We start from the raw sequence: 27,002 nt of genomic DNA, 5'->3' as shown, positions 1-27,002 counted from the left end.
CTGAACTCAAGTGGCAAGTGGCCATGGACCACACCTTTGTGACACATTTTGAACTGCTGTCTGTCTTTTAACCTGTCATATGATTGCAGACTATTTGTAAATACATGGAGGGTAGGGCCTATGCCCTGATTTCTATATCCCATACCGCCCAGCACAGTGTGACAGAGGCAAGAGATACTCCAGGACCACTGAAAGAATGAGATATTAAAATTCAAGTTAACTCAATGATACAACAGACACAAGAATAATATGTACATTCCTCTTTATTTAATACAACAACACGTAACACATACAAAAAGAAAAAACACTCATGTAAAAGGCCCTGTCACAAAGGATAGACAGGAAAACATCTACACAATCAAATAAGGCTCCTGCTTTAAAACAGGGGTTTGCTTAGCTACACTTGGAATATGAGCAAGGCTGTTGCGAAAAAAAAAAAAAAAAAAAAAGTCCCTGCACTGAAGGAGTATATGTATCAATGGGGTCAATTTTACTAAATTCACAAGATCCACATCTAGGAATGTTTAAGTCCTGTCACATATCCAAAAATCATCAGGGTTTTATGAAATGTGATTTTTTTGGGGGGGATAAAAATTTTTACCCGTCCTCCTTTCTTCTTAGAAAACAGTGACAAGAGCTCTCTAAAAACTAGAGACCAGCAAACCACCCAAAGTGTGGAAAGCTTTACCATTAAAGTTCAAAAGGTGTGCAGAACTGAGAATTCAAAGGCAAGATGGCACTGGGAAGAAAATTTAACTTGGTCATTTCCTGATGAGTCACGAGGAAACACAATGGAAACATCTAGGCTCAGTGCAGGGTTCGGTAGCAGCAGTTTGTCCATATTCCTGCTCTGATTAGAGCCGGAAATTAAACAAGCACCAGTTCATCTGAGAAGAGCCTTATACAGACACACACACACACGTACCCACGCCCATTCACATGTCATCACCACCCCCTTTTATTTAAATTTATTATTTTTTTTTACTAAAATAATACAAAAAAGGGAGACAGGTATATTTACAAAAATCCATGGCTGGTACAGTACATAATTTTTAAGACACACTAAATGCTACAATCTTTCAGGTCCTGAGATTATTACAAATATCAACTCAAAGCTGTGTTCAGGTCCAGTTTTAAAGGAGGAAAAAAAAATTCCCAAAATATTAAGTCACACATATTTAAATTTAAAATACAGCATATCCCTTCAAGTTAGCAGAAACGCACCTCCCATATGGTAGTCGGGGCCTCTCACCCAGAGGAGCAGCAACTACCTGGGCTCCTTCCCTCAGGATGCATTGTAAAACCTGTCGGCATCTACACAGAGCGGGGAGGTGGCCGAGAAAGAAGATGCTGTGTAACCGGAAGGACATTCCTTTATAGAGTGAGCATTCACTGTATAAATAAGTCCCAGTTTTCCTTCTGCTACCAAACAAAAGTCTTTCCTTTATCAAAATTCATACTGCAAGAGTTGGAAATATGTGCTTACTCAGACTAAAAATCAGAATCCTTATTTCCAATCAGTTATAGCAAATCAGTCTGCAGTCCCACGATAATTTTTACAACTGCAAATAAATTTTCTTGCTTGTAATAAACGAGAAAACACTCATCACTTGGTTACCTTGGGAGACTTTGATTAACTTATTATTTGGGGCACAAAATTTTCACCAGCCAGAGATTTCCTTTCCTTTTCAGTTTACCACTGTTTAGCAAGCAACAGACAAGGAAGGGCAAGCCCCAAGATTTATATACTCTTAAGAACAATTAGATATTTTTGATACATTCTGTAATATAATTTTTGAATGACAGCCAACAAAAGAGCAGTACAAAGCATGAATCCCTTCTCTGGAGGCTGGCCAAAAAAATTGTGTGTATGCTGGAAAACCTACCTCTACTGGTGCAAGGGCCCCTTGCTTATCTACAAGTCTCAGAAGGTCTATGTAATTAATTATGTAAGCATAGCCAGGATTTTAAAAGTTGGCCAAACTTGGTCAACTTTCCGACTACCTATATAAAACAGTAATAACTCTGTCAACTGAGAATAATTTCTCTTTTAATAATGCCTCTGGCCAAAATTGGGGGTATTTCTTGGTAATTTCACAGGGACAGGAAAAAAAACCCAAAATGCTGGCACAGGGCACACGACCCCTGCAAACAGATGAGAGAAGCAAAAGAGGAGAGAAGTTTACGGCCAGAAGAGCGTGAAATGTAATGTAGCAGGTTGTCACACAGAAGAATATGCCACTTGGGTAGTCTTGGTTACTGCCAACTCCTAAATGTGCTTGGAGGGCAGATGGAACTGTCAAATTAAAAAACAGAGTATCTCCACATTACCTAAGGTAATAGTCACCTTGCTTGTTTTTCAATTAAGTTTCCATTAGTGCTTTGTTACAAAATATTTTAAAACTAGACAAGATAAAATAGAATTATATTATTATTGGCAAAACAGTAACAAATAATATATGGAGCGTTTTCTGAGGAACCTAAAATTGGTACTTAGGATTCATATGGCCTTTCTGACGCAGACCTTTGTAAAGTAGGTTTATTCCAGAGGAATTAATGAAAAGAAGCAAGGCAGACTATTATGTGAAATAAGAGCCCAACAAATAATAAGAACAAGTAAGAGTTCTCTTCTGAATAACCTTGAAAAGTATCAAGAGGAGGCCATGTAATGTAGCTACTACTATATTATATAGTAGAGAAATCTATTTTTAACACAAAGGAGAAAGAGAAAAAAAATTCACATCACCAGTGATGATTTTAAGTCCTGGACATATAGACCCCCTTAATTATACTACTGAGATTTATTTATTTATTTATTTATTTATTTATTTAGTATTCTTGACCTGTTTGGGTAACAGTTCGGAAAAGTGTCCAAAATTTAAGTACTAACCTGCTCTAAAATGGACATATGAAAGAAAGTCTGAAAAGCAGAAGTATTACATATTACAGTATGAGGAAATTAAATAAAGATCACAAATAGCTACTTTCAAGCAAATGGTACTTTGGGAATATCTGAGAAAAATATCAAGTTATTCAAAGGCAGCCTGATTAAAATCCTACCAGTCCCTGTCTGAGTGGGCTGGGAAGTAAACAGTCTCCTACAACACGCCTGCAGTCTTTACTTTCAAATCAGTGGGGACCCAGCGTAGATGACCAACACGGATGAGAAAAGGAGGTGAAAGTTGAAGCTTTCCTCCCCAGACTCTCAACAACTTTTATTCTACTGTAGCCACTGGCTGATGCGATGGTTAACTTGAGGGCTCAGATTAGAGAAAAGAATAATGAAAACTAAAGAAAGTAAAGAAACAATGAGAATCTGACATTAATATTTAACGCCACTTTGTAATGATAGTATGACCATCTGTTTATTAGCTCCACAAGCCTGAACACTGCGCCAGAGAATCTAAAACTGTCTCAGAATTGAACACTGGGATGGTTTTATCTTAACAACCCGAAAACATTCCATGATTCCAACTACAGTGTGCACCAGAATCTGTACTTAGTTTCTGAATATAAAGTTCACATTTTAGGACAGATGGACACACAAAAAATATCTCTATTTTTATGTTTCCATTAATTTTCCCGAGAGGAACAAACACACATTCAAGAAAACCCTTATGCCTTATTTCTTTGGGTAGAAGTCTTAATTAACATCTGTTATTTAAAGAATGGAAAAAAGGAAGAATGTGGAAAACTTGTATGTTTATCTGCATAGTTGATATTTAGAGGCTACTAACTAAGGCTTTATCTGAAAAACACAACAAAAAACCAAAAAGTGACTTTTAAGGAAAAACGTCCTGTCACTAGAGAGTAAATGGGCCTCAGCCAGTTCTGGGAATTAACTCAGAGGCTTTGTCTACTTGGGCCTGGGACATTCTCCCTACTCACTCACACTGGATCATTTGTTCCTAATCCCCTGACATTCTCTTTCCTGACCCTGAATATGTGCTACAAAATCTACACACATCTCCTCGCAAATGGTGCTCAGCATCTAGCGCTAACATAGAAGCAGCATCCAATGTTTCCTGTTGTTATTGTTTTAAATGATAAAAGGAAAATTCTATGTATTACTGCTTCATATACTTGATGGGGGATAGGATAAGATGACCTTCCTCTCCTCCCTGGAGCTGGGAAAAATATATTTCTTTGTGCTCCCACCCTTCCCACAGCTGCCCCAGCTAGGAAGAGAAACCTGCCTCCTCTCTCCCATTTTTCTGCAACCTGAGCAGTTGATGGCGCCCACTCTTTCACGTTAAATAAGCATAAAGTACACAGGCAGACTGGCTACAGTACACCTAGCAGGCTGTGTGGAGTGCTCGCCCCTTCAGTGCAAAGCTGGATAAACCTATGGTTACAGGAACATACACCATCTCCATAAGGAGGAGACCCCCATTCATTCTTAGAAAGTTAAAAGCTTAGCTAAATCCACCACTAAACAAGTAATAAAAGGAAATTAGGCTGAGAACATGGCAAAGTGAGGCAGATAAAACATTTGGGATCATTAATCAACTCCAGTAACCAATCATTCACGCTTTAGCTAGCTTCAGCTCCACAATCTTGGCAAAAATCACACATGTCATAATACCATGAACAGCTTAAAGAAAAAAAGTATTTATAATTAGGAAACTTAGTGTTATTTACCCCTCCCCTCTTATTAACCTGAAACTAAGCATTTTATCCAACCACAAATATAATATGTTTAAATAACACATATGTATCTAAATTAGAATTCCAGTGATTTTTTTATTAACCTAAAAATCATATGGTGCTTTTTATACCCATCATAGGGAAACATTTTTTTTTAGCCTCTGCAGGAAGATGATAATACTTTTTTTAATTATATAGGACATTTTAGAAAAACTCAAAATATTTTTGAAAAAGTCTCTGCTATCCCTGGGAGGTAGGTGAATATTATTATACCCAATTTTCTAATGGGTAATCTGAGGCACAAAGGTTAAACGATATTCCCCCTAAACACAATAATCAAGGAGTAACACGACTGAACTGAGGCCATCTGCTAACAGTCTTGCTGTCAAGTAACAGAGCCAGGAGCCTCTGCTTTCTCCTTTTTGGCCGCCAGTCTCCTCAGTTAAAATGTAGTTAAAAGGGGGCATTTACTAGACATATTTATACTGGGTTTTGAGGATTGGTTCAACTTAGTCTCCCTCCACATGTCACATCTGTTTTCGACAAGAAACAGATAAACACTAATTACTGATATTATGTTATTTTGCTCAAGGGAGAAACAAAAGTAACCATTAAATCATATTAGGCCAAATGTAATTATTTGGCAAATGAGAAAACTGAAGCTCTCTCAGGAATGCCATGGGTTATATAAGTGTTTCCCTCCATATCTGAAGTCCTTCTACTTCTAAGTTTATTACCCTTTTGACAGATATGCAGCTATATGAATTCTTCAAAACCCATTTTCCAGAAGAGCATATGATGCATTTTAAACACGGACAAAGTTGCTAACTTGCTTCAAAACTCAGAAACAATACCATGGTTCTAACTCTAGCTCTCCCATGTCTTTAGTCTTGCCTGCCATCATGTACCTTATCAACTTGACCTGGAAAGACTCTTGGTATCCCAATGCTTTCTCTAGTTTTACACATGCCAAGTCTAAGGGCACAGACCAGTGGATTACACCCAGGAACAGCCAATGAGTCCACTAAATTTATTTTAGTTATAATAACTGACTTATTTTATATGTAGCTGTTGTTCCTGTTAACTTCTACAAACAGATATTCAAAGGGCGAAGACAATATCTGTGAGAAGACAATTTCCCAATCTACCCATTCAAATCAACTAAAGGCAATGGAATAAACAAGGCAGAAATTTTGCAAACATTAAAATAGGGGAGTGCTTGGAAAGGATGCAATGGTACAGCAGCTACTAGTTATATATATATATATATATATATTACATATGTATACAAATATACACACATATATATGTATGCATGTATGTGTGTATCTTACACATATATCCATATACATATAAAGAAGAATATTACAGCATGACATGATCTTGGCAACTCTGAGATTCTTCCTCCTGAATCCCCTGACGTTATTAGCCTGTACTTTAGGATATCTGAGAACAGTTTCAAAAGAGGGGAAAAAAGAAAGAAAAAAAGGCACTTAACAAAGACAAAGGCCTGAATTGAATATGCTTTAGAGAAGTAATATAAGCCATTTTACCAGAGCTAAGAAATGATTTACAGAGTTAAACCTTTCCTCTTAAATTTTATAAAATAAAACTGTCTAACATGTTTCTAATCATTTACCTACTACTGCATTTTTCTTCTGCATCATTATTACAAAAACAAAAGCCCCCTAAAAGCAAAAACCAAAACAACAGACAAACAAAAACAACCAACAGGCACAACAGCAAGTAAAAGTGCCCTTCTGAGAACATAAGGTCAGCAGAAACTGAAGTGCTGAAGCACAGGGCACGTTCTCAAGTCTGGCCTGATTGTAGATTTCTCTCACTCTTCTAATTTAAAACAGGACAAAATAAACATCAACCAACAAAAAGAGCAAACAAAAATTCAAAACCTAAATGATTAAAAGAATACAAGGACCAGTGTGCTTTTATGGTACACCCTTAAAATAAAGTATCCTAGTTCTATACATGGGTCAAAGTATATGACAAAGCCTCCCAGAAATAAAGAACTGTAAATTGAAGTTGAACATTACAGGCAAAGTTCATTTTACAAATGTAGCAGCAAATCTGATAGATTAATTGGAGTTCTAAGAGATGATCCCAAGGGACACAGTATTCGCGTAATCAATGGTAGTTTGAATAACAGTAGAATTCCATTTCAGAAAATGTCTTGAACCAAGTAGAAGTGGAAAGGGAGTATGGTAGAGGGCAATGAGAGGAGAAAGATTAGAGGTGTCTGCCCTTTCCAAACCTGGGTAGTAAACAATTTAAATCTGCTTTGGGGGGAAAAAAAAATCCTGGGTTAAAAATCTTTTTGTAGAAGTTGTTTTCATACAGGTGTCAAACCCACAGCATTCAAACAGGTGTGTGCCCGGTTCTTCCTTCTAGCTGGGTGATATGATAAACCCTATTGAGCTTCTATGATATTAAAAAAAAAAAAGAAAGAAAGAAATTTGGGCTAACAACATCCATCAAAGGGGTGGCAGGCATGAAGGAATGTGCTGACACAATGCTCTGAGTCCCTCAAAATCAAGACTTGGGGACCTCAGATGAACTTCACTTCTTCCCCCAATACTTAATCTCTTCGGTTGGTTTTAAAATCATGATTTCCTTTACCCTCTGATCTCAGAAGCAGATGAGAAAGAATTATAACCGACTGGTAATGAAATTATTGCTTACATCGATTGTGGAGGCTCTGAATGAGCTTGACACTTTGCTCTCAGTCTCCAGCCGAGGCTCAGCACTGCTATCTCTGGAGACAGCTCTGCTGATCATTCATTATTGCTTGTGAATACTGAGGATTAACTTGTATGTACAGTAACAGCTTATACGTCAGCGAAGGCAATTTAAAATACAAGACCGTTGAAAACAGCTTACTTTTCCTGAATCAAGAATCCCACGGCACGGGATGTAACTGTGTGCTGACTACCTTTACAATGGGATGTTGCTAATGCTCTTCAGAAAGGACACACTGCTCTATAGCCTTTCCAATTACTCTCCACTTTTAAAAAATAACATAATTTGATTTTCAAGTGCAAAAATAGAATATGAGTCGCAAGCCTCTGTGCTAAAAAATAACTGATTTGTATGTATGTTTTTAGTAAGAAAAGCTGTAAAAATAGGTGTCTGTACAGTATGGACACCATTTTCAATGTTATGACCTAGAAAAGAAATAGGTATTTACATGCAGTAACTCTTTGATCATACTTTTTAAGAAATATAAGGATGTTTATTTCATTTGTACAACATAAAAGGGCAGTCTTGATTGAAATGGATGAAGCTAGTGAAAATGTGGTGGGGGTGAGGCAGCAGTTCTCACAGAATCAGGATTGAAGAGAACAGAATAAAATCTTCACAGAGGAGGCCTCAGAGCCCAGGGCCCTCAGGTGTTTATAAAAAGATATGGGGGAGGAACTGATAATCCCGCTCTTCTCTAATGAAGACAGAATCATGGGTGGGGGGGGTCTTCGGATGGTGTCGTCACTCCAAATCCTTGTTGTGACAAGACAAAGAACCGAGGAGCATACACTCGCCTGACAGTGTGATTCAGAGTTGATGGGTTTAACAAATTAAAGTTGTCATTCCTCAACTTAAACTACCACTGAACTCATCTATCAATAAATATATGTGTACAAAAATACACACACAGATGAACACATGCACCACTCTCCACCAGAAGAGAGATGAATCTGCATTGTGTTCTCTCCTTGTTCGGGGAAGTAAAATGAAGGTGGCTTCTCAAAGGAAAATTCTTAAAGATTAGCAGACTTTTTCCCCCCTCTAAATTAGATAAAAGCAAGAGGTATGCTACAATGGAAGAACTCAAGAACTGGGTAAGCTTCCCTAGGTAAAAAAAACCGAACAAACTTTAATCAAACATTCTCCATTCAAATCAAATATATCTGCAACATCCCAGTATCCTTCCAAATATCTACCAGGGTTGACAGAACATTCTTATTTGCTTTACTGATAAATTAAATTCTTAGAGGCAAGCAATTATATCAATGATTCCTTTGAAATAACTCTTTCCCCTTATTGTAACAAGTTCTTGTAACTAAAGTTTTCAGTTATTAACTTTTTTTTTCTGCTGTAAAGTAAGCCAATGTGACTCTGAAGTCAAAATATGGGCTTACAGATCTAAAGTATTCTGTGTTAATTTATTCAGTCCTAAAGCCTATTTGGAACTTTTGCTTATGAAAGGAAAAAAGGGCCTGATTAATATCCTTATCTGGATAAATATTAATGGCATTGGGTGACTTGTAATGAAAACATATGTAAGAAATCTTGCTACTACCAATCTGGTGCAATGTTTTTAGGTGTCTGGCATTATTAATGGACCAAGCTTACACCATTCTTGTGAACAGTTTGAAAACATTCAGAAGCCTAAACAGGAAGAAAAAGACTAGAACAATGATGTGGTGAAAAAAGTCAACAAAATGTATCCAAACACTATAAATTTCTCCCTTAACATCCTTTGCTGAACATGCAATTTGCATGAGGAAGCTCTAGTAACGGAGTCTTATTATCTGCAGGTTTACTCATATATCAATACTCTAAGTATTAGTAAAACTTTCAAATTTCAAATGCTCCAAATCAGTTTCACTACAGTGGATATAGGGAGTAAAAATACACTGATTGTTATAAAAATAATCCCCTGTACACAATGATCCTAATTTAATTCCTCCCTTTAAAATACCATCTTCAAAATTCCCCCCAAATACATATATGCCATTTGAATGACCAATGAAGAAGCACTCCAATACACACTTACACCTGTTTATATCAATAGTTAATAATCACCTGAAATACCACTAGCAAAAAAAAAAAAACAGAAAGAGAGGTTGTGAACTAAAGTGATGTTGGGGGAAACTGACAATTCACACCGGCAGGCCTGCAAAGGCTAAGTGGACCAAAGCTGCAGTCCTACAACAAAGATCCCCATTTCTCAAGAGGAAAATGTGAACACAAGTCACATTTTAACATCAAGAATGGAAATAAGAATTAACCAGTCAACACCAGATGCACAAATCACCTGAAGAAGAGAGTTAAGTACCTGCTTCTGAATGGAAGATGTAATTGACCCTTTTACAAAAAGGGGACATCTAAGTTTCATCTGTTATGAGCAACAGCCTCAATTTTTTGACTTAAAAAAATGTAATATATATCACTGTGCTAAAATAACTTTCCTGAAGCATCTTTAGTCCACTGATTTACACAGGAGTTGCTACACATCGGAGAAGATTCAAGTTTGTTCAGGATTTTTGAGGGTACATAATTTATACTCAGCTACTCTCTGCATCAGACATAGGGCCATTAAATATTTTTTGTGGAAAATTTGTTGCATAGTCCACTCAGACATGACCATTACTCCTGACAAACTGGCCTAATTTGGGGTATACTGCCTTTTATTATGCAACTATGTCTACAAGTGTTCAGATCCAACCCCCAGGATGGATGGAGTTTACCCAAATCCTCAATTTCCTTCTTCCTGCCCAGGGAAAAATCAAATTTGTATTTCTGTGGGTTTGACAACTGAGTCTCTTTCAAGTCAGTTAATATGGTAACTGTCTTTCTTTAGAAGAGACCAAAGGTCACACTTAACTTTGCACAAAAGCATTTCTTCCTCCTGCACCTGGCTTTACTCAAGTAATGTTTTCTTTTCTTTTTCCTCCTCACCACAGTGCTTGGGACGAGAGAATGTAAACATCGACAGAACAGCAGCCCTATGACCACACGAGTACTTTCCCATCAGGTAGGTTCCAACAGCCAGCCAAGTGTGTCGTCTCCTGTGCTTGCTGCGAAGTCACTGAGATTTCCGTGGTAACTTAGTGTCCCCTTTACTTTGGCCTCCATCTGAGAAAAGAGGTGTTTTAATCAGTATGTGTCGGCATGTCATAAAAAATAAAAGCATATGAAGCAAAGCAAACAATTAACTTCTAATTTTCACGTGGATGACGACATTGCTAGAAAGATAACCTTTAGTACCTTACATGTTACAGCACAAAGAAGTTGACATATAAACAAGAATGATTCTCTTATCTCAAAATGACTATGGTTTAATTGGTTTCCAGTGTCCTACAAATACTATTTCAACAAGTTATTTGTTATCTACCTTATAGTCAACTATGTCAAATGCTTCGAGGATTATAAAGAGACGGAAAAACACAATCAGTCCCCCTCTTTCAAGGAACTTATCACATTTTTTTGATTCCCTTAGAAAACAAGGTCAACTTCAAGATCAACTTCATTTTCATGCAAGTGAAAATTTCTTACCATGACAAAGCAGTTAATAACTCTCAATTATTTATGCAAATGAATGGACCACACTGGGAGTGAAAACTCCAGCTGCATCTTTGTTTTTAGTCCTAACCTGGCAAACGTAAAAGGTAGGAAAGTCTGCTACGGGAAGAATGACTTTTCTAGTTTTACGTACGGCTATGTAACTTATACTGGGAAAATGCTAATCACTATACTTAAACTGGACAAGAGAAGGACTGGGTGACCTTGAGGGCCAAAAAAAACATGTAGAAAATCTCTTATCATTTGTTGCCTTATCAAGGAAAGTTAAGCTCCACCAGGCCTGAGTATTCTTGCCTGGAGAATCCCATGAACAGAGGAGCCTGGCAGGCTACAGTCCATGGGGTCCCAAGAGTCGGACACAACTTAGTGACTAAATCACCACCACCAGGCCTGAGAGAAAAAGGCAGGGGGAGGCAAGAATGGCAGAAATGCACAAGTGTCAAGGAGCAAATTACTGCATTACAAGAGTAACTTCAAGCCTGGAGGAGACCGCTGAAGTCACAATGTTGAGTCCACTCCTGTGATGTCTAAATTACTTGGGTAAAACATAAGCAAAACAAAAAAACTGCCTCTACTGAAGAAAAGATGTATCAATGAAACAAGATAATAATTTCAAAAGCTGTATATACAGAATACTATTTAAGTGAACTTTACTGAGTATCTAAGGAATTGGCATTTCCATTTATAATAAGATATCATACCCTTGCATTTGTGGAAAGAAATGATTTGACTTGAGACACGATTAAATTCACAAAACAGCAGGGTGGGATTTTGCTAAAAGCAGCTTTGGATAATCAGCAAAATAAAATACTCATATTAGGTACTTCCCTCATGGTCCAGTGGTTAAGACTCCATGCTCCCAATGCAGGGGTCCTGGGTTTGCTCCCTGGTCAGGGAACTGGATCCTACATGCCTCAACTGGCAGTCTTACATGCCTCAAACAAAGATTCTGCATGCCTCAACTAAGACCTAGCACAGCCAAATAAATAAATAAATAAAAAAAAAAAAAAAAAAAAAAACACTCATATTAACCACACTGTGAAATTCTTTAGATCAGGGATTGGCGACTATGGCCCTTAGGCCAAATATGGTCTGTTACCTCTTTTTGTGACTAAAGTTTTACTGGAGCCCAGTCACACTCACATTATGCAATATCTATAAATGTTTTAGTACTGCAATGGCAGAGTTAAGTAGTTGTGATGGACTATGTGGCCATACAAAGTAAACATGAAATATTTACTATTTTCATCTTTGTAGAAAAAGTTTATTGGCCCCAGTCTTTAGACTAGATGCGATCAGAGAATTAACATTAACTAAGCTCTTACCATGTACGTGATACCATGCTAGAAGCTTTAAATATTTTTGTTAAATTCTCCATAATAAGTCTATTAAAAACATCTTGCTATCCCTATCAACGGAAGTGATATTCGAACAAACTACACTTGCTCAAAGTGGCAGTCCTAGAATTCAAAAATTCCAGCCTGATTCTCAAATTTAGTGTCTCAGACTTTAAAATGCTTTTTAAATGAAAAATTATAAACTTTTAAATTTTAATTACTTGGAAAATACTGACAGTCTTATTTCCTGTCTCCCTCTGGAACAGAGGTGCTGATCAGATAACAAGATAATGTATCTAAATCTGGAATATGAGGGTCACATTGAACCACAAGAATCCTGTGTGCCTAATTCCCTGCAGATTTCTACCAGTCTGCTCACAAACATATAGTACTCAACTCGACTCACCATACCAAGCAGCTGTCAAAACCCAGGGTGGAACTGCTTTAGTCACAGGGCAATTTTCCTTAAGCATTTAAACCTAGTCAAGAAGCTCAGGACGATAAGGATTGTTGACATTTGTGCCTACTTTGTGTAAAGAATCTGCTTGTAATGCAGGAGATTCGGGTTTGATTCATGGATTGGGAAGATTCCCTGGAGAAGGGACTGGCAATCCACTCCAGGATTCTTGCCTGGAGAATTCCATGGACAGAGGAGCTTGGCAGGCTACAGTTCATGGGGTTGCAAAGAGTTGGACACGACTGAGCGACTCACACTTTGTACCCACACTGGCACAATTGTGGTCTTGTGTTCACTCTCTCAAGAGGTTTGTCTAGGGCAGCTTAACACTTGGGTGTCTTAGAGCATTTACTACAACCTACTGCCTCAAGATTGCTCTGAAGCTCCCATTTCCACTTTGTGGTCAGCTGTAAACTTGTTCAAGAACCATTTGAATGCAGTGGCCAAAAAGAACAGTGAGGCCCTAGTCAGCTTTCACAGTTAAGAGAAAAGCTAAGCTGCTCAAAGATGCTGAAAATGGCCCTCAGAATACTATCGGCATTTTACTGGGGTCAGTTGCTGATGAGAGCTAGAATCTGGAGGCCAGGGCTGGGTGCAGCATTTGCTGTCCAACTCCAGACCTCAGAGCATCTAGCTGGCCTGCAAGTATGTAACAGAGTCTGAGATCACAAGAATTTAATAAGGGCGAGGAGGCAGAGAAGAGTAATGGTTAGGAATACAGGCCATGGAGTCAGACTTCCTGGATTCTATCTCAGATTAAACACTTATTATCCCATCAACTTGGGCAAGCTGCTTACCTCTGATTCCCTTTCCTGAGTTTCCTAATCTGTAAAATGGGGATTGTGATCTCATTCACAGGTTTATTGTAAGGATTAAATTAGCTAATACGTGTATCACAAGACTATCTGGCAATTTGGAAAATTTCCATAAAGGTAAGTGTGATTAACTACTGGACATGATTTTTGTATACTGTCTTATAAATCCTATTCTTTGTCCTCATTCCCATATAACAAACATCTTCAAAAAGGCTCTCTGCACATGTAACAAAAGATCTCCTTTACCTGTTTCCTTTCTCTGAAAAGACATTTGTTGCCGATGAGCATTTGCTCATATGAAAATTACCTTTTCCAATCTTTGTCATTCTCTTGTATTGTTTTCAGGAAAGATTTAATATATTGGTAAACCTGTATAAATGTTAGACAGAGGAAGAAACAGGGGCTCTCTCACCATTAAACGTTTGCTGTACATGTGCAGGCAGAGGTGAGTGGGAAAGCGCTGCTGCGTGCTGAGCTCCTGGCTGTAAACCCTTTAGTAAATCTGGGGGGAGAACACACTTGTCAGTGATCTTCTTCAAACTAAGATCTGAGCCCTCTTAGATACAAAAATGAAAATAATTTATCCAATGCAAGCACAGACCTCGACTTCAAAGCTTTTTCTAAACTAGAGTACATACATTACGTGTATAAATACAAATGTGCATGCAAATAACCCAGGAAATCTGACTTTCTCTTAATATAAATTTCATTAAGATAAAAGTGTGGAATAGCCAGTTAACTTTAGAAACTATAAAAAAATTTCAGAGTCCAGTACTTACACTTATTTTATATATACACATGAAATAAACTGGATTTCTTTTAGAAAGAAATTCTATAATCTCCACTAACTCCAACTGAACTGCTCTCAATTAGTATAAATTTGTGAGGTTTCCTGTTCTGTCAAGACTAGGTAGCCATATAAGAAAAAGAGCCCCACTTACTCTGAGTTAGGCTATGGTGGAAAGCGGCTGAGGTAGATCCCGAGGTGGTTGTCACTCCAGCTGTGTCCGTTCCAAAGCCAAGTAGCTCCAAGGGAAACTGGAAGGGCATGGTCACTGGAACAAGGCCACCCAGCATCCCAAAAGGAGTCACATTTTGATTTGTTACAGACAAAGGTGATGTCATGAGAGTCAGAGGTGAGGCATTAGCCAATAATGATGCTCCTGCTGTGGACTGCGGAAACCAGGGGTCAAAATACATAAGAAATCAAGTCTTTAACCTGAATTGATTTATTTTACTTAATATCCTCATGGACGTGAGACTGTGTCTTACGTCTACTCTAACAGAAACTCTGGGAGACAGAAATGAAGGCTGAAGTGTAAATTACATTTCAAAGAGTGACCAATACGGACTTTGAAAATACTTCTACTTAGCTCTTCATCACCCGTTAAGTTTCCTTAACTGTTACTGCAATGTCTACATTAACACCCATTCCTCTTAACCCACTCATTTCTAAACTTGGATTTTCGCTTTTGCTTTGACCTCTCCATCTGACACAGGGAATCAATTCCATATCATTTCAGCTCGGTCTCTGATCTGTAATTTAGCTGTCTTTCTGGGCACAGCGTCTGCAGCTTCTGTTCTAGACTATTACTCTCTCAGATCCCTCAACTCCATACCCTGTACTTTCATCGTTAATGGCCATCTGTGTTTTCCTCTTCATAAGCTTTATCTGCCTCTTCCTCAAAAGCTAACCACCTGACCTATGCCATGAATACCACTCCTGCAGAACTTTCTGTCACAAATGTCAATCAAGCACTGCACTTTCTTTGCATTTCCTCTGCTTTTGCATATACAGAGACCCCTGACATGTCTTAAAACCAACTGTCTTACAACCAACCATTACTCCTGGCTCTTCCCCAACCCCTAGCAACAACCTGACTTACGTATATATATTTTTTTTTTTTGTATGTGTTAAAATAATTTAATTCTCCCTGTACATTGCTGTCCACATGAGACGTATATTTCTTTTATTATCAAACTTATTGAATGGCAGCCTTCATTTTCCACACAATCTCATCTCTTCTTAACCCCTGAAAGCTGATTTCCAATTCCACTACATTTCTGAACTCAGACTCCTAAGGCAAAAGGTAAATTACAGAGTGTTTTGACACTCCCCTACTTGGGCTTTGATGCCATCATTATGAAGAAAAACACTTCGAAACATGCCAGCACTGATAAGCTTTCATTGAGAAATTACTGAAATATACTCTATTAAGCTAATTTAGTTCTTTGAACAATTTTCTATACAGCAAATAAACATTTTTTTCCATTCTGACTTTTTTGTGTGTACTTAATAAAGATTATAACCAAAATTTCTCAGTATCAGATATTACCTACTATATTTGCAATTGTGAGGTTTCTTTTATAGCCTTATTTTATCAACTCCAAATTTCTGTGGTAAAAAATTTTCAGAGTTCTAAGTTTGGTCAAAAAAACTGAATTCTCTGAGTATTTGTTAATCAATAATAAGCATTAGCAACTGTTACTTTTATTTTGTATACTGATGATTTCTACCAGTACACATTATTAATAAATGGCTGGTCATTTTATTTCTCAGTTAATCTATAGGAAAAATGCAGGTGATTTTCCCATGCAAAAATGCCACATCATCTCATGTATCTATACATTCAATGGTCCACACCACTGCTGAATGAAAAAATGAAGAACATCCTTAAAAAGCTTTCTATTCTGTTTTTTCACTAGTTCTCCAATTGCCTTCCCTTACCCCCTTTATTTATGTCTCAAATTTGTACCTATAGTTCTGACCTCTCACCTCAGTTTCAACCCTGGTTAGCTAATGGTTTAGTGAAGAATTCCACTTGGATATCTAACCTCACCAAATTGGTATGCTCAGAATTGAACTCATCATCTGTTACAATCATTTCCCTCCCATATATGTTAACTGCTAAGAACAGTAGTTTCAATTTTTTCCCACCACTCAAGGCTTGAAATCTTAGTTTTTAAGCAACACAAAATGAACGACAAGATGAACTCATATTCAACATATCTTTTTTTTTTAAATCACAACTTTCTCCTACATTTAAGTAAGTGCAAATCTTTATCACTTTATGCTTGGACTTAACTGTTTTTCTTATTTGCCAGTCGTTTACCTCTACTGTGCCAACCACGATGTCAAAAATGGGTGATTTAGGAACAAATTACTAACAAAGAAACAACAGTGGTTTGAAGGAGAAAAAGGATCAGTATCAAGAGTTAACAAGGGTTTTCTCTTCTTTTTCATCAACATTCTACTACAATCTCAGAACAATATGGGGAACACACTCTAAAACCATGTTTCCCAAGTGAAGTCCTCCTAGTGAGGAACATTAAATACTGCTAATAAGGAGAACTCGTATGCTTTTCTGGAGTAGGTTCATTAAAGCATTAAAGCTGACAGAAAATGCAAATTAGGGCAACTTCCAAAATTAAGTTATGTGTATTAGCAATAAAAAATGGCACCAGGCCGTAACTAACATTTTATACTTATAGAAACCTTCCATATCCACTTTTGTTTATAAAACTAAAATGAAACACCAGATTATCTAAATGTTACATGGGCAGTTATAATTTTCTCTCACAGAAGATGGAGACCTTTTAAAAGCGGGGTATCCATTGTTGGTATTATTTAGAAGCATTACAGGAGAAGCTATCAACATGAAGCAGGCAAACAGTTCAGGATAATGTCCCATAATCAGGAATATTTTGCACGACCTCTACATTTCATCCCCAGGGGAAAATATAAAGGAACACCTTGCTCGTCGTGGTGGGCATTAGATTTCTTTTTAACAACATGTTTCATTTTGGTGAGTACATCCGCCCCCCACACCCTCTACAACACCCAGAATGATTTTTTGAAATGTGTATCAGACCATACCACTCCCCTCCAACGGCTTCCCACTGAACACAAAGTAAAAGCCCAAGTCCTTATTGTAGCCCCCAGGGCCCTCGATCACATGGTCTGGAGTTGTTTTTGACCTGTCACCTCCCCATCTTTCCCAACTGTCGAGCCCTGTCAGGCTCTTTCCCATCTCGGTGTCTTCACATCTACTTCCCCTTTCTGGCCTGGGCTGTTTGCTCTTCTCTCCAAAAGGCCTGGTCCTAGTCATTCAATTATCAGCTCAAACATTGCCTCTTCCAAAAGGCCTTCTCCATCTCCCTTATCCATGTTAGCAGCAATCACACTTTATCATATTACTGTTTTTATTTTTACAGCACAACGTATTTTTAAGTACTGTGTTTTGCTTATCTTCATCCTAGAATATATCCCCCATGAGAGGGGGCATGATCTTGACTCACCCCAATTTCCCCAGCACCTAGAAGAGTGCCTGGCACATATTAAACACTTAGTAAATATTTGTTTAGTGAATTATTTTGGAAATTATAGAGTGGCAAAAGACTGGATTCACAGAAAATCAATGAGCTGAAGGGCAAGAAAGAACAGGAAAGCCTTCGGTGCAAAGTTATTAAATAAAAAGCAGGTAGAGATCAACCTGAACCTAGAAAGACTTTAACTTTGATTAACCTCAGGACCTGTCATGCTCACATCTGCACACAGCTAAAGACATCTTTCAGAGGCAAGTGGAATATTTTAAGACTTAGATAGGAAATCTGTTTTTCGTGTTGGCCAGCTTTAGAAAGACAGGATCTAGGTGCCACAAGGTAGCTGATAAGACATCACTGATGTTGTGTTAAAAAAGAGAACAAAAGTTAGGAATAACCTTATTCAATTACTGATGTTTTCTTCAGTCAAACCAATAAGAAAGACAAAAAGGATCAGATATGAGGCAGGAACATTAAAGTCTCCAAATCATAAAGCCATTTTGGAGAGGAAGAAATCAGAAGAAAGGAGTTACATTTTAGAAACACAAATTTTGTCATGTAGGTTCCTTGGTAAGAAACTAACTGGTAAACAATAAACCAAATTGTTCTTTTGGGATAAATGATCAAATGTAGGAAGTTTTCCGGGGGGTGGGGTGGGGGGTGGAAACAGAACTGATAGATTCTGGAGATGATGAAAGATAGAGGGAGATTTAACTTTAAAGAAAACAAAGTAAGTGAAAGAAAAAAAAAAAAAAAAAAAAGCAAATTTTAACTCCAGAAAATAAGCCCAAAATTTATGATTGAAACCACCATTCACAATAGTTAGCTCAACACAGACAATCTTTTACAAAGTCACAGATTTAACCAAAAGTTGTAATTTTAGTCTCTTTTAGTCTCTGAAGAGAATGGGAGAAGTATAAGACAGTTAAAAGCCTTATTTATCACAATGAGAAGCTGAAAGATAACACTAAAAGAGACTTCTATTCATTTTTATTTTTAAAAAACACAAGAGAAAAAGCTAACAGTTAAAAGTAGTTGACAATAGGAAGGAGGATATGGGCCATGGAACTGTCATTTTGGTTATTATACTCCTCTCACCTACTCCTATGATCAAATTAAAGACTGATTTCAAAAACAGTCAACATTTTAACAAAGATAATAAAATAAGAATGCAGACTAACTCCTAGACGTTAGTTGTAACTTAAATTTTCACATATGATCCCTAGGGGTTTTTTGGGCTATCTTCTTATTTCTGATAAAAGCAAAATCATATGGATAAAACATCTATAAATCCTAGATTTCAATTAATGAAGTATCAGATAATGGAATTTTGTTCTATATTAGAATTTTAGAATTCATTCATTTCTAAGCCTATAGTAGAGGCAGAGTGATGATTTGGGTTTTAAGTGTACATTGAATACCAACACTTAGCTTGTACTAAACAGCAGGAAATCTCTCAGATACCATGGGGAAACTGACTTCATTAGATGTTCCTATTCCACATGAATAAGAGGCAGTACAAAGTTAGAGTACTTTCTTAAACAACAGAGTTTCATAAATAAGTCATATTTTCAAAGAGTAACTGAGAAGCCAAGAAATAACACCATAAAATACTATTTTTTAAAAAGCGCATGAAACGTAGTATTATGCAGAATCTACTTTCTTGAAGAGTCTAAAAAAAGTATCTGGAAAACATCAACACTGGTGAGACGATACATGACTTTTCCTTCTTTAAAAATTTTTTCTGAATTTTACCAACTGTGAACATGGATTATGTTTTAAGGGAGGGGGAAAAAAATTAAAGAAACCAAATGAGTAAAGTGAAGAACAAATCTGAGAAAGCCTCAGAATACAAATAAGTGGTAGATAGATGAAAATAATAACAGAAAAGATGACATGAAAGGCAGAGAGATGAAACATACGAGCAATAGAGCTCTCAAAAAACCTCGGCAAATGGATCAGAAATAATAATCAGGCCCATAACAGAATAAAATATTCTTGAGCTGAAAAAATGAGTGGGTCAGAGACTGAAAGATGTTACTATTTTCTAGGTACAAAATTAATGAAAACTATCTAGATAAACCTAGCCATTATCTGGGAACACCTGATTTTCAAGGAAAAAGATAAAATGTGATTAGCATTTAGGCAGAGAAAATATGTTACTTATAAGGAAACAAAAAGTCAGAATGGCCTCAAACTTTTTTATAACCTTAAATAGTAAGGGTCAGTGGAGCAGTATTTATAAAATCTGGAGTGAGACACTTAGTGACCTAAGAAATCTGAATCTATTCAAGTGTGACAGAAATCATCAGGTATATAAGTGCTGAAGTAAAACAACATTCACATTAGCCTTCTTGAAAAGATCTCTTGAATTAGGAACTCCTGCTAACTGAGAGAGAAATTTAAAAGAAAAACTCATGAATGGGGAAAGTGTGGTATAAACAGACTACTGATACCAATTTGACAGAGAATTATATATGAACAACTGCAAAATTTATAAAAAATAAAAATTTTATTCAAAAAGACATGGTTAAAGGAAAAAATAATATGAATGCATAAATTTGATTTAAAAAATTATGAAAGTTGACAGGAGAAAGGGACTAGGACAGGGAAAAGAAGAGACAAGTGAAGGTATATTAAAATCATAAGTGACTATTTTGTTCTGGACTTTGATAAGATAGAGTTTTAAATTTTGAAAAATTTTGAAAGCAAGCATGTGATAAAAAAAAAACCACATCCCAACAAAAATTTTGTCCCCAAGATTATCTATCACTGTGATGTCAACATCCCAGAAGTTGTAAATTATAAACAACACATCATGATAAGATCATTGAACTGACTGAGAGAAATTACACCGCCTTACACTTGATCACGTGCGTGTATCTAACATACATACCTGCACACTGGCTGTCACCACTGAAGACCCTGAGGCAGAGGATGGTCTATGTGGAGTAGACAACGGTTTAGTAGCACCCTGTGTTCCACTTCCTGTTCCCCCAGACAGACTAGTCCTATTAGCTCCGCTTGAGTTAAGGTTGCTACCTCTGCTGGCAGGTACATTCAATGCAATTCCACTCAAGCTATTCTTCCCAACAGTTCCAGTGGATGGTGAGTTTGTCAGCTTTGAAGGGGCCTGAAGATTTTTTGTAGACGGAAGGCCTGAAGTGCGATTCAAGGGCAATAAATTCAAGGTGGGAGACTGTCTGCTGATGTTCATTCCACTGGGCTGTTTATGGGCTGGGTTGTTACTGCTCGAGTGGCTACTCTGGGCCACTAGTGCATTTGGACTGGAAGAATTTGGGGATACAGTAGGTTTGGGAGTTGGGTTGGATTTAGAAATAAGTTTAGTTGATACTGAAGGCTTAGCTGACTGAGAGGGCTTGGGTGAGGCAGAAGGCTTAGGTGAGGGCAAGGGTTTAGGAGATGTGGCAGGTTTTGGAGATGAGGCAAGTTTTGGGGATGCAGCCATTGAGAAGGGGGACTTGAAACCCTGCGTGGAGATTTGTGACACCATCGCCTTGGCTAAATAGTTAGTGGAGGTAGTGGTGCTAGGTACTGTCCTAGAAACCAGGGAGTGGGACCCTTGAGAACCATTTCCAGGTGGGGGTGTAGATAAGGGAAGGCGGTACATAAGTGGCTTGTCTGAAGTCTTAGTAAGTGGGGATGAACAGGAAAGCTGGGGACTATTACTTAACTTCACCACTTGGTTGGCCTGTGATTTACTGATAGTCGCTTGTAACGGGGACACATAGTTCTGCTGGACGGCGGAATGCTGGTGCACCTTTGTTACTTGTGTTAACGGAGGAGCGTCTTGGGCCTCTGATGTTCCCAGAGCATGAGAAGAGGCAGCAACCTGGGCTTGGGAAGAGGAGGAGATGTGGGTCTGCGAAGAGGAAGAAGCATGAATCTGGCTTGACCTCTGTAGTCCTTGCTGAAGCAGCCTGGCTGGCAAAGGTTCTAAGGAAACTTTCGGGTTCTGAATTGAAGAACCAGCAATAAGGCCTGAAGAGATGCCAGTATGAGCTAAATCCTGGGGTTTCTTTGGTACTGGCCCTGTGTGGCCAGCAATAAGACTCGATGAATGTGCAGTCTGAGTAGAATCGAGTTTTTTGGGTGTAGCCAATGGCAGTTTACTCATGATACTTGCTAATTTTTCTTCTCTCAGTCCTGGACGAGGTTTTGCAGTTGGCATACTTATCCTTGAGCCAGCTGGAGGGCCCTTGTTCCCATTGTTGATAACAGCTAAAGCTTCAGAAACAAGATCCAGTGCAGGTGGATGAAAGGAAAGTTCTTCATCTAGTGAGTCATCAAGGCAGATGGTCTCCTGCACTGGCGTGGAGCCAGAACTGGTAGAGGCCACGGCCGATGTGCTAGAGCTCGCTGAAGGACCACCAACTGAAGCCACCGAGGATGCAGGAGTTTTCTGGTCCTTTTTTGGACTACACTCCTAGCGTTAAGAAGCATTATATTGGAAAAACAAAAACAATTAATCAAAATTTACACAGTATTAGTTTTTAAAGGATTAGAATTCTCATAATTAAAATTCTACAAGTCTCTTTGCCTTTATCTTAGGATTTTACCCATCTTGTGTAGTGTGGTTTGCTATGATAAAGACCATCACTCCCAGCTTCCTTGCATTCTGACCTGTTTGTATGCCTGTCTTACCTACAGACAGTACATAGTGAAAACGGTACATCAAACTGGTAGATGATTCAATTCAAGCACACTTAAATTGTGCTTTCTATTCATTATGGTAGAAGTCATTTATAATTTATAAATTATAATTTATTCCATATATATTCACTATGAGCAAGGTACTATGCTAAGAAAACAAGAGTATTAGAAATTAAAACTCTAAATACCTAAGAGAGAATTAAGAATTTAACCTTCTTAAAATTCAAGGAAGAGATAGAATTAGAGCAGTTTAAAATACTTAAAGAGCAAAAGCATTAAAAAAGTATCTTTCTCAAGAAAAATATGAAGTACTTGACATTTTATTTTTAAAATTAAGAAGAAAAAAAAATAAAATTAAGAAGAAAGAAAACTACATAAAAATCATTTCAAACTTTCAACTAGCTTTTTAAAAAGAGACAAATCCAAATAAACCCAAAGCCATATATATTAATTTATACCACCACAGCACTTACCTTAACTATAGTGGGGAAAGCATGGAGAAAAAGTCTCTACCATCTACCTTCTAAGGTATTATGATAACAATAAATAAGAACAGTAAATTCTTATTTCTCTTAAGAATGCCACTGCACTCTAACTTTCTTAGCAATTTCTCTAAAACTTCTAAAAAGCCCTGACTGAAAACCTCAGTGCCTTTTAGCAGTCTGAAGCGTAGGGCAAGGCTGTCTGCTAAGATGAACAGATGAGACATGACTGCACTGACATACCATTCAGTGAAAACTCCATTACTAAAAAGAGGACAGAAACTGAGAGGGAGTATATCAAAATAATATTGGTAGTGTTACCAGTATAAAATTGCCATTTTAAAGTAACTTTTTTTATTAATATTTTTTCTTTATAAAAATAACATTTAATCCACCCAAGAGTACTGTGTAGATTTATACTGGCAAATTGTTTAGGATATATATTTGAGTGGAAAAAAAGGTTATTTCTTTTATATAAAATGTTGATTCAATCTGGATAAACAAATGGCTGGATGGGCAGCTGGATCCGGAAGGAAGGAGGGGAGGCAAGGACAGATCCAGAAGAAGGGAGGGCAGATGTGTACCAGAAAGAAGCCTTTTTTCCTTTGTTTGAGCAGAAATTTCAGGATACTTCTACTTTCCTCCTTCACTTTTCTATATTGTTTGCATTTTCTCCTATAAGCATTCCTGGTATTACCTTTATAACTGAAATAGGTATTGAAGGGGCATTAGAGCAGGAAAAAAAAAAACAAAAAACAAATCAGAATACAGCTTTTTCCATTTGCGGAAAAGGAAAAGGTAAATTCATCACAAAGATGAACAAAACAGGACTACTCTGGTGGTTCAGTGGTTAAGAATCTGCCTGCCAAGGCAGAGGACATGGGTTTGATTCCTGGCCTGGGAAGATCTGACATGCCTTGGGGGCAACTAAGCCCATGCCCTACAACTACTAGCATTAACTACTGAGCCTGTGCCTAGAGCCTGTGCTCTGCAATGAGAAGCCACAGCAATGAAAAGCCCGCATACGGCAATGAAGAATAACTCTCACTCAAAGCTACTAGAGAAAGCCTGTGCACAGCAACAAATACCCAGTGCAGCCAAAAATAAATTTAAAAAACTTTTTTTTAAAAGATGAACACAACAGATTATCCCACTGTACCATCCCAACACACCCGTTATCAGAGTTCTGGTAAATTTAATCATGTGTTTAAAGAGATGTAGCAAAATTTAACCAACTCTTTATGGTGGGTATTAGGAGTTTAAAAATAAGTCAAATGTCAAAACAAAGCATGAACCAATAAATTTAACTAAGAAAAAGAAGACTACTTAATCTATATTCAAAAAGCCTCTAACACTATTAAGTTAAGAAGAGCACAGAGTAGCAAATACAGATCTTCTGGCCATAACCTCACAAGCAAAGAAACTCTATTCAAAGAGTGAAGACTATGGGAAAAGTCTAAAATCTAAAAGGTGTGGGCTTTCATTACAATTTTAATTTCAAATGATTATAGTTTTTACTTCTAGAGGTTATAGTGGGTTGGCCAAAAGGTTCATTTGGGTTTTTTCCATAACAGCCTACAGAAAAACTCAAACTTTTTGGCCAACCCAATGCTTGGTTCAACTCTGCCTTGTCTATTTTGATGTTTTTTGTCCCCCCTTCTACATTTTTAAATATTAAATAACTTAAGTCACTTTATGTCCTAACCATAATAAATCCATCACTTGCTGTTCTCAGGGATTCAATTCTACTGGTTGTCTTGGCTGACCCACTCATAGTAACATTTCCTCACGTATCCCGTATTTTCAGATGTTTGACACAGTATATATAGTGGCTAGGATTTGGCGCTTTCACCGCCATGGCTGGGGTTCGTTTCCCAGTCAGGGAAATCTTTCTTTGAGCTTCCCCAGTAGCTCAGCTGATAAATAATCCGCCTGCAATGCAGGAGACCCCGGTTTGATTCCTGGGTCTGAAAGTTCCCCTGGAGAAGAGATAAGCTACCCACTTCGGCATTTTTGGATTTCCCCGGTGGCTCAGATGGTAAAGAATCTGCCTGTAATGTGGGAGACCTGGGTTTGATCCCTGGGTTGGGAAGATTTCCTAGAGGAGGGCATGGCAATACACTCCAGTATTCTTGCCTGGAGAATCCCCTTGGACATAAGAGCCTAGCAGACTACAGTCCATGGGGTCGCGAAGAGTGGGATACGACTCACCAACTAAGCACATATGTAATAAGCCTTTGAGGCCTGGGATGAGGGTACATTATTCCAGAAAGAATGTGATTTGCCAGTGCCCTGGGTTAATACTAATCTAACAACTTTTAAGTTATTTTCCTCGCTTGAGGTTTTCCCAGATTATGCAGGTTGTATAAACTAATCTCCTAATCCACAGAAAATTTTCAGGAAGGACATTCTTTCCCTAATTCAGAACCATGGCCAAAACACACAAATTTCTTAATCTTTTTACTGGTGAGTGGATTTCTTTTCTAGTCCTCTCTTTTACTAAAAATGTCATCCTCTGAGAGTCCCAGGTTTATGGAGAGCTTCATTCCATTTCCCAACCTATTTAAGCCTAAGAAAATCTTATCAGCTGTGCTGTGAAAGGTGACAGAAATCAGCAAATGCACCTAAGGGCAACTGAAGTTTCAGTGACAGATTAACTTTCTGGCAGCTACTCCTTTGCTTTGAGACAGGATTTCACTCATTCAAGATCCCAGTCATGCTTTTAAAATCTATTTGTCATATTAATATTTTATCCAACATTTCTAAGTAGTACTAAGCCTTAGAATTCAACTAATGTACGTAAACTTCCCATTGCCACAGTTATCTATTCTCCCAAATACAATGGTTCCAGAATTTTTACAATGCTTGAAAATACCCATCTTAAGAGAACAGTACCTAAATCTATGCTAAATGCCATAAAACCTTTTCATCATAAGAATGTATTTCAATAGTCACCAATTATCACTAACTAAAGATTTAGTTCAATACTTACCTTCACTTTGGGTTTAGGTGGAGGAATCACCTTCTTCTTTGCCCTAAAAGGAAAGATTAAAAAGGAGGTTATCTCAATAGCAGTTAAGTCACTCATTAGGAAATTGTAACACATAATTTTGTATGTAAGTATTCAGTTTATATGTGAATATACAGCAACATTTTTACTAATTTCAATTAACTACAATAAAGGTCAAACCATTAGTAAAATGTAGATGATAAAATTTTTTTAATTAAATATGATTGCTAAAAATAAAAATTAAAACTCAAAACATGCTAACGAAGCTGCCTAAAGGATACTTATTTCAAAGAATTGGTAGGAATTTATAATTATTTATAGAAAAGAGCTTTAAGGAACTTCAAGCTCAAATTAAACCATGCTAAGAGGTTATAAATGACATACTATTTAAAAAACAAAACAAAAAATCCTCAAGTTTTTTAAGAAAGCTATTTTTAACATAATAGTTCAAATAAAAAATTTTAAAACTGACAGAAAAAGGGCAACAGAAAAACACCATGAAAGTTTAGAACATTTGTGAACCAGTGTGAAAAAGTGAAAAGATTAAAAAAAATCTTAAGGGTTCTTTAGCACAAGAAAGTATTTACATGTTTGCTGAATAATTAAACAGTTGTAAAGCTAAAAGTATCTTGATATTTCTGAACATTGAATATTTCTACTTCACTAAGTTAAATTAACAAATGTCTAAATAAAATTTTACAGTCAATCTATAACTTCATCAAGGCAACAGTAATAGTCATGACTTCCAGGCCTATATTATCACACAGATTTCTACTTTCTGATACAAAACAAGACAAAAAGTTAGCCATAATAATGAGGCTACTAAAAAAAAAAAAAAAAAAAAAAAACTGAGGGAAAGGATCTATGTGAAATTTGCTTTAGAACTGAAGAAATAAATTATTTCTATACTTGAATTGTAATGGGCTTTTAGGAGTATAC

The 27,002-nt window shown here is 37.2% G+C and overlaps 1 protein-coding gene across 2 annotated transcripts in view; it reads right to left on the bottom strand.

Moving 5' to 3' along the window:
• Positions 1–263: 263 nt before the first annotated feature.
• UBN2 (ubinuclein 2) overlaps positions 264–27,002 on the bottom strand; it is a 79,084-nt gene continuing 52,345 nt past the window's right edge. For both annotated transcript variants that reach the window (XM_065939146.1, XM_065939147.1), the window contains 5 exons: positions 26,046–26,088; positions 20,794–22,344; positions 14,516–14,747; positions 13,987–14,076; positions 264–10,518 (listed from right to left, as the gene is read on the bottom strand). In XM_065939146.1, the coding sequence (XP_065795218.1) occupies positions 10,469–10,518; positions 13,987–14,076; positions 14,516–14,747; positions 20,794–22,344; positions 26,046–26,088 (1,966 nt within the window). In that variant the 3' untranslated portion in view covers positions 264–10,468. The remainder of the gene's footprint in view (positions 10,519–13,986; positions 14,077–14,515; positions 14,748–20,793; positions 22,345–26,045; positions 26,089–27,002) is intronic.

This window comes from Muntiacus reevesi, chromosome 6, assembly GCF_963930625.1.
Source record: "Muntiacus reevesi chromosome 6, mMunRee1.1, whole genome shotgun sequence".
NCBI lineage: Eukaryota > Metazoa > Chordata > Mammalia > Artiodactyla > Cervidae > Muntiacus > Muntiacus reevesi.
The sequence above is the reverse complement of the archived record's forward strand: the minus strand, read 5'-3'. Positions and strand labels throughout refer to the sequence as shown.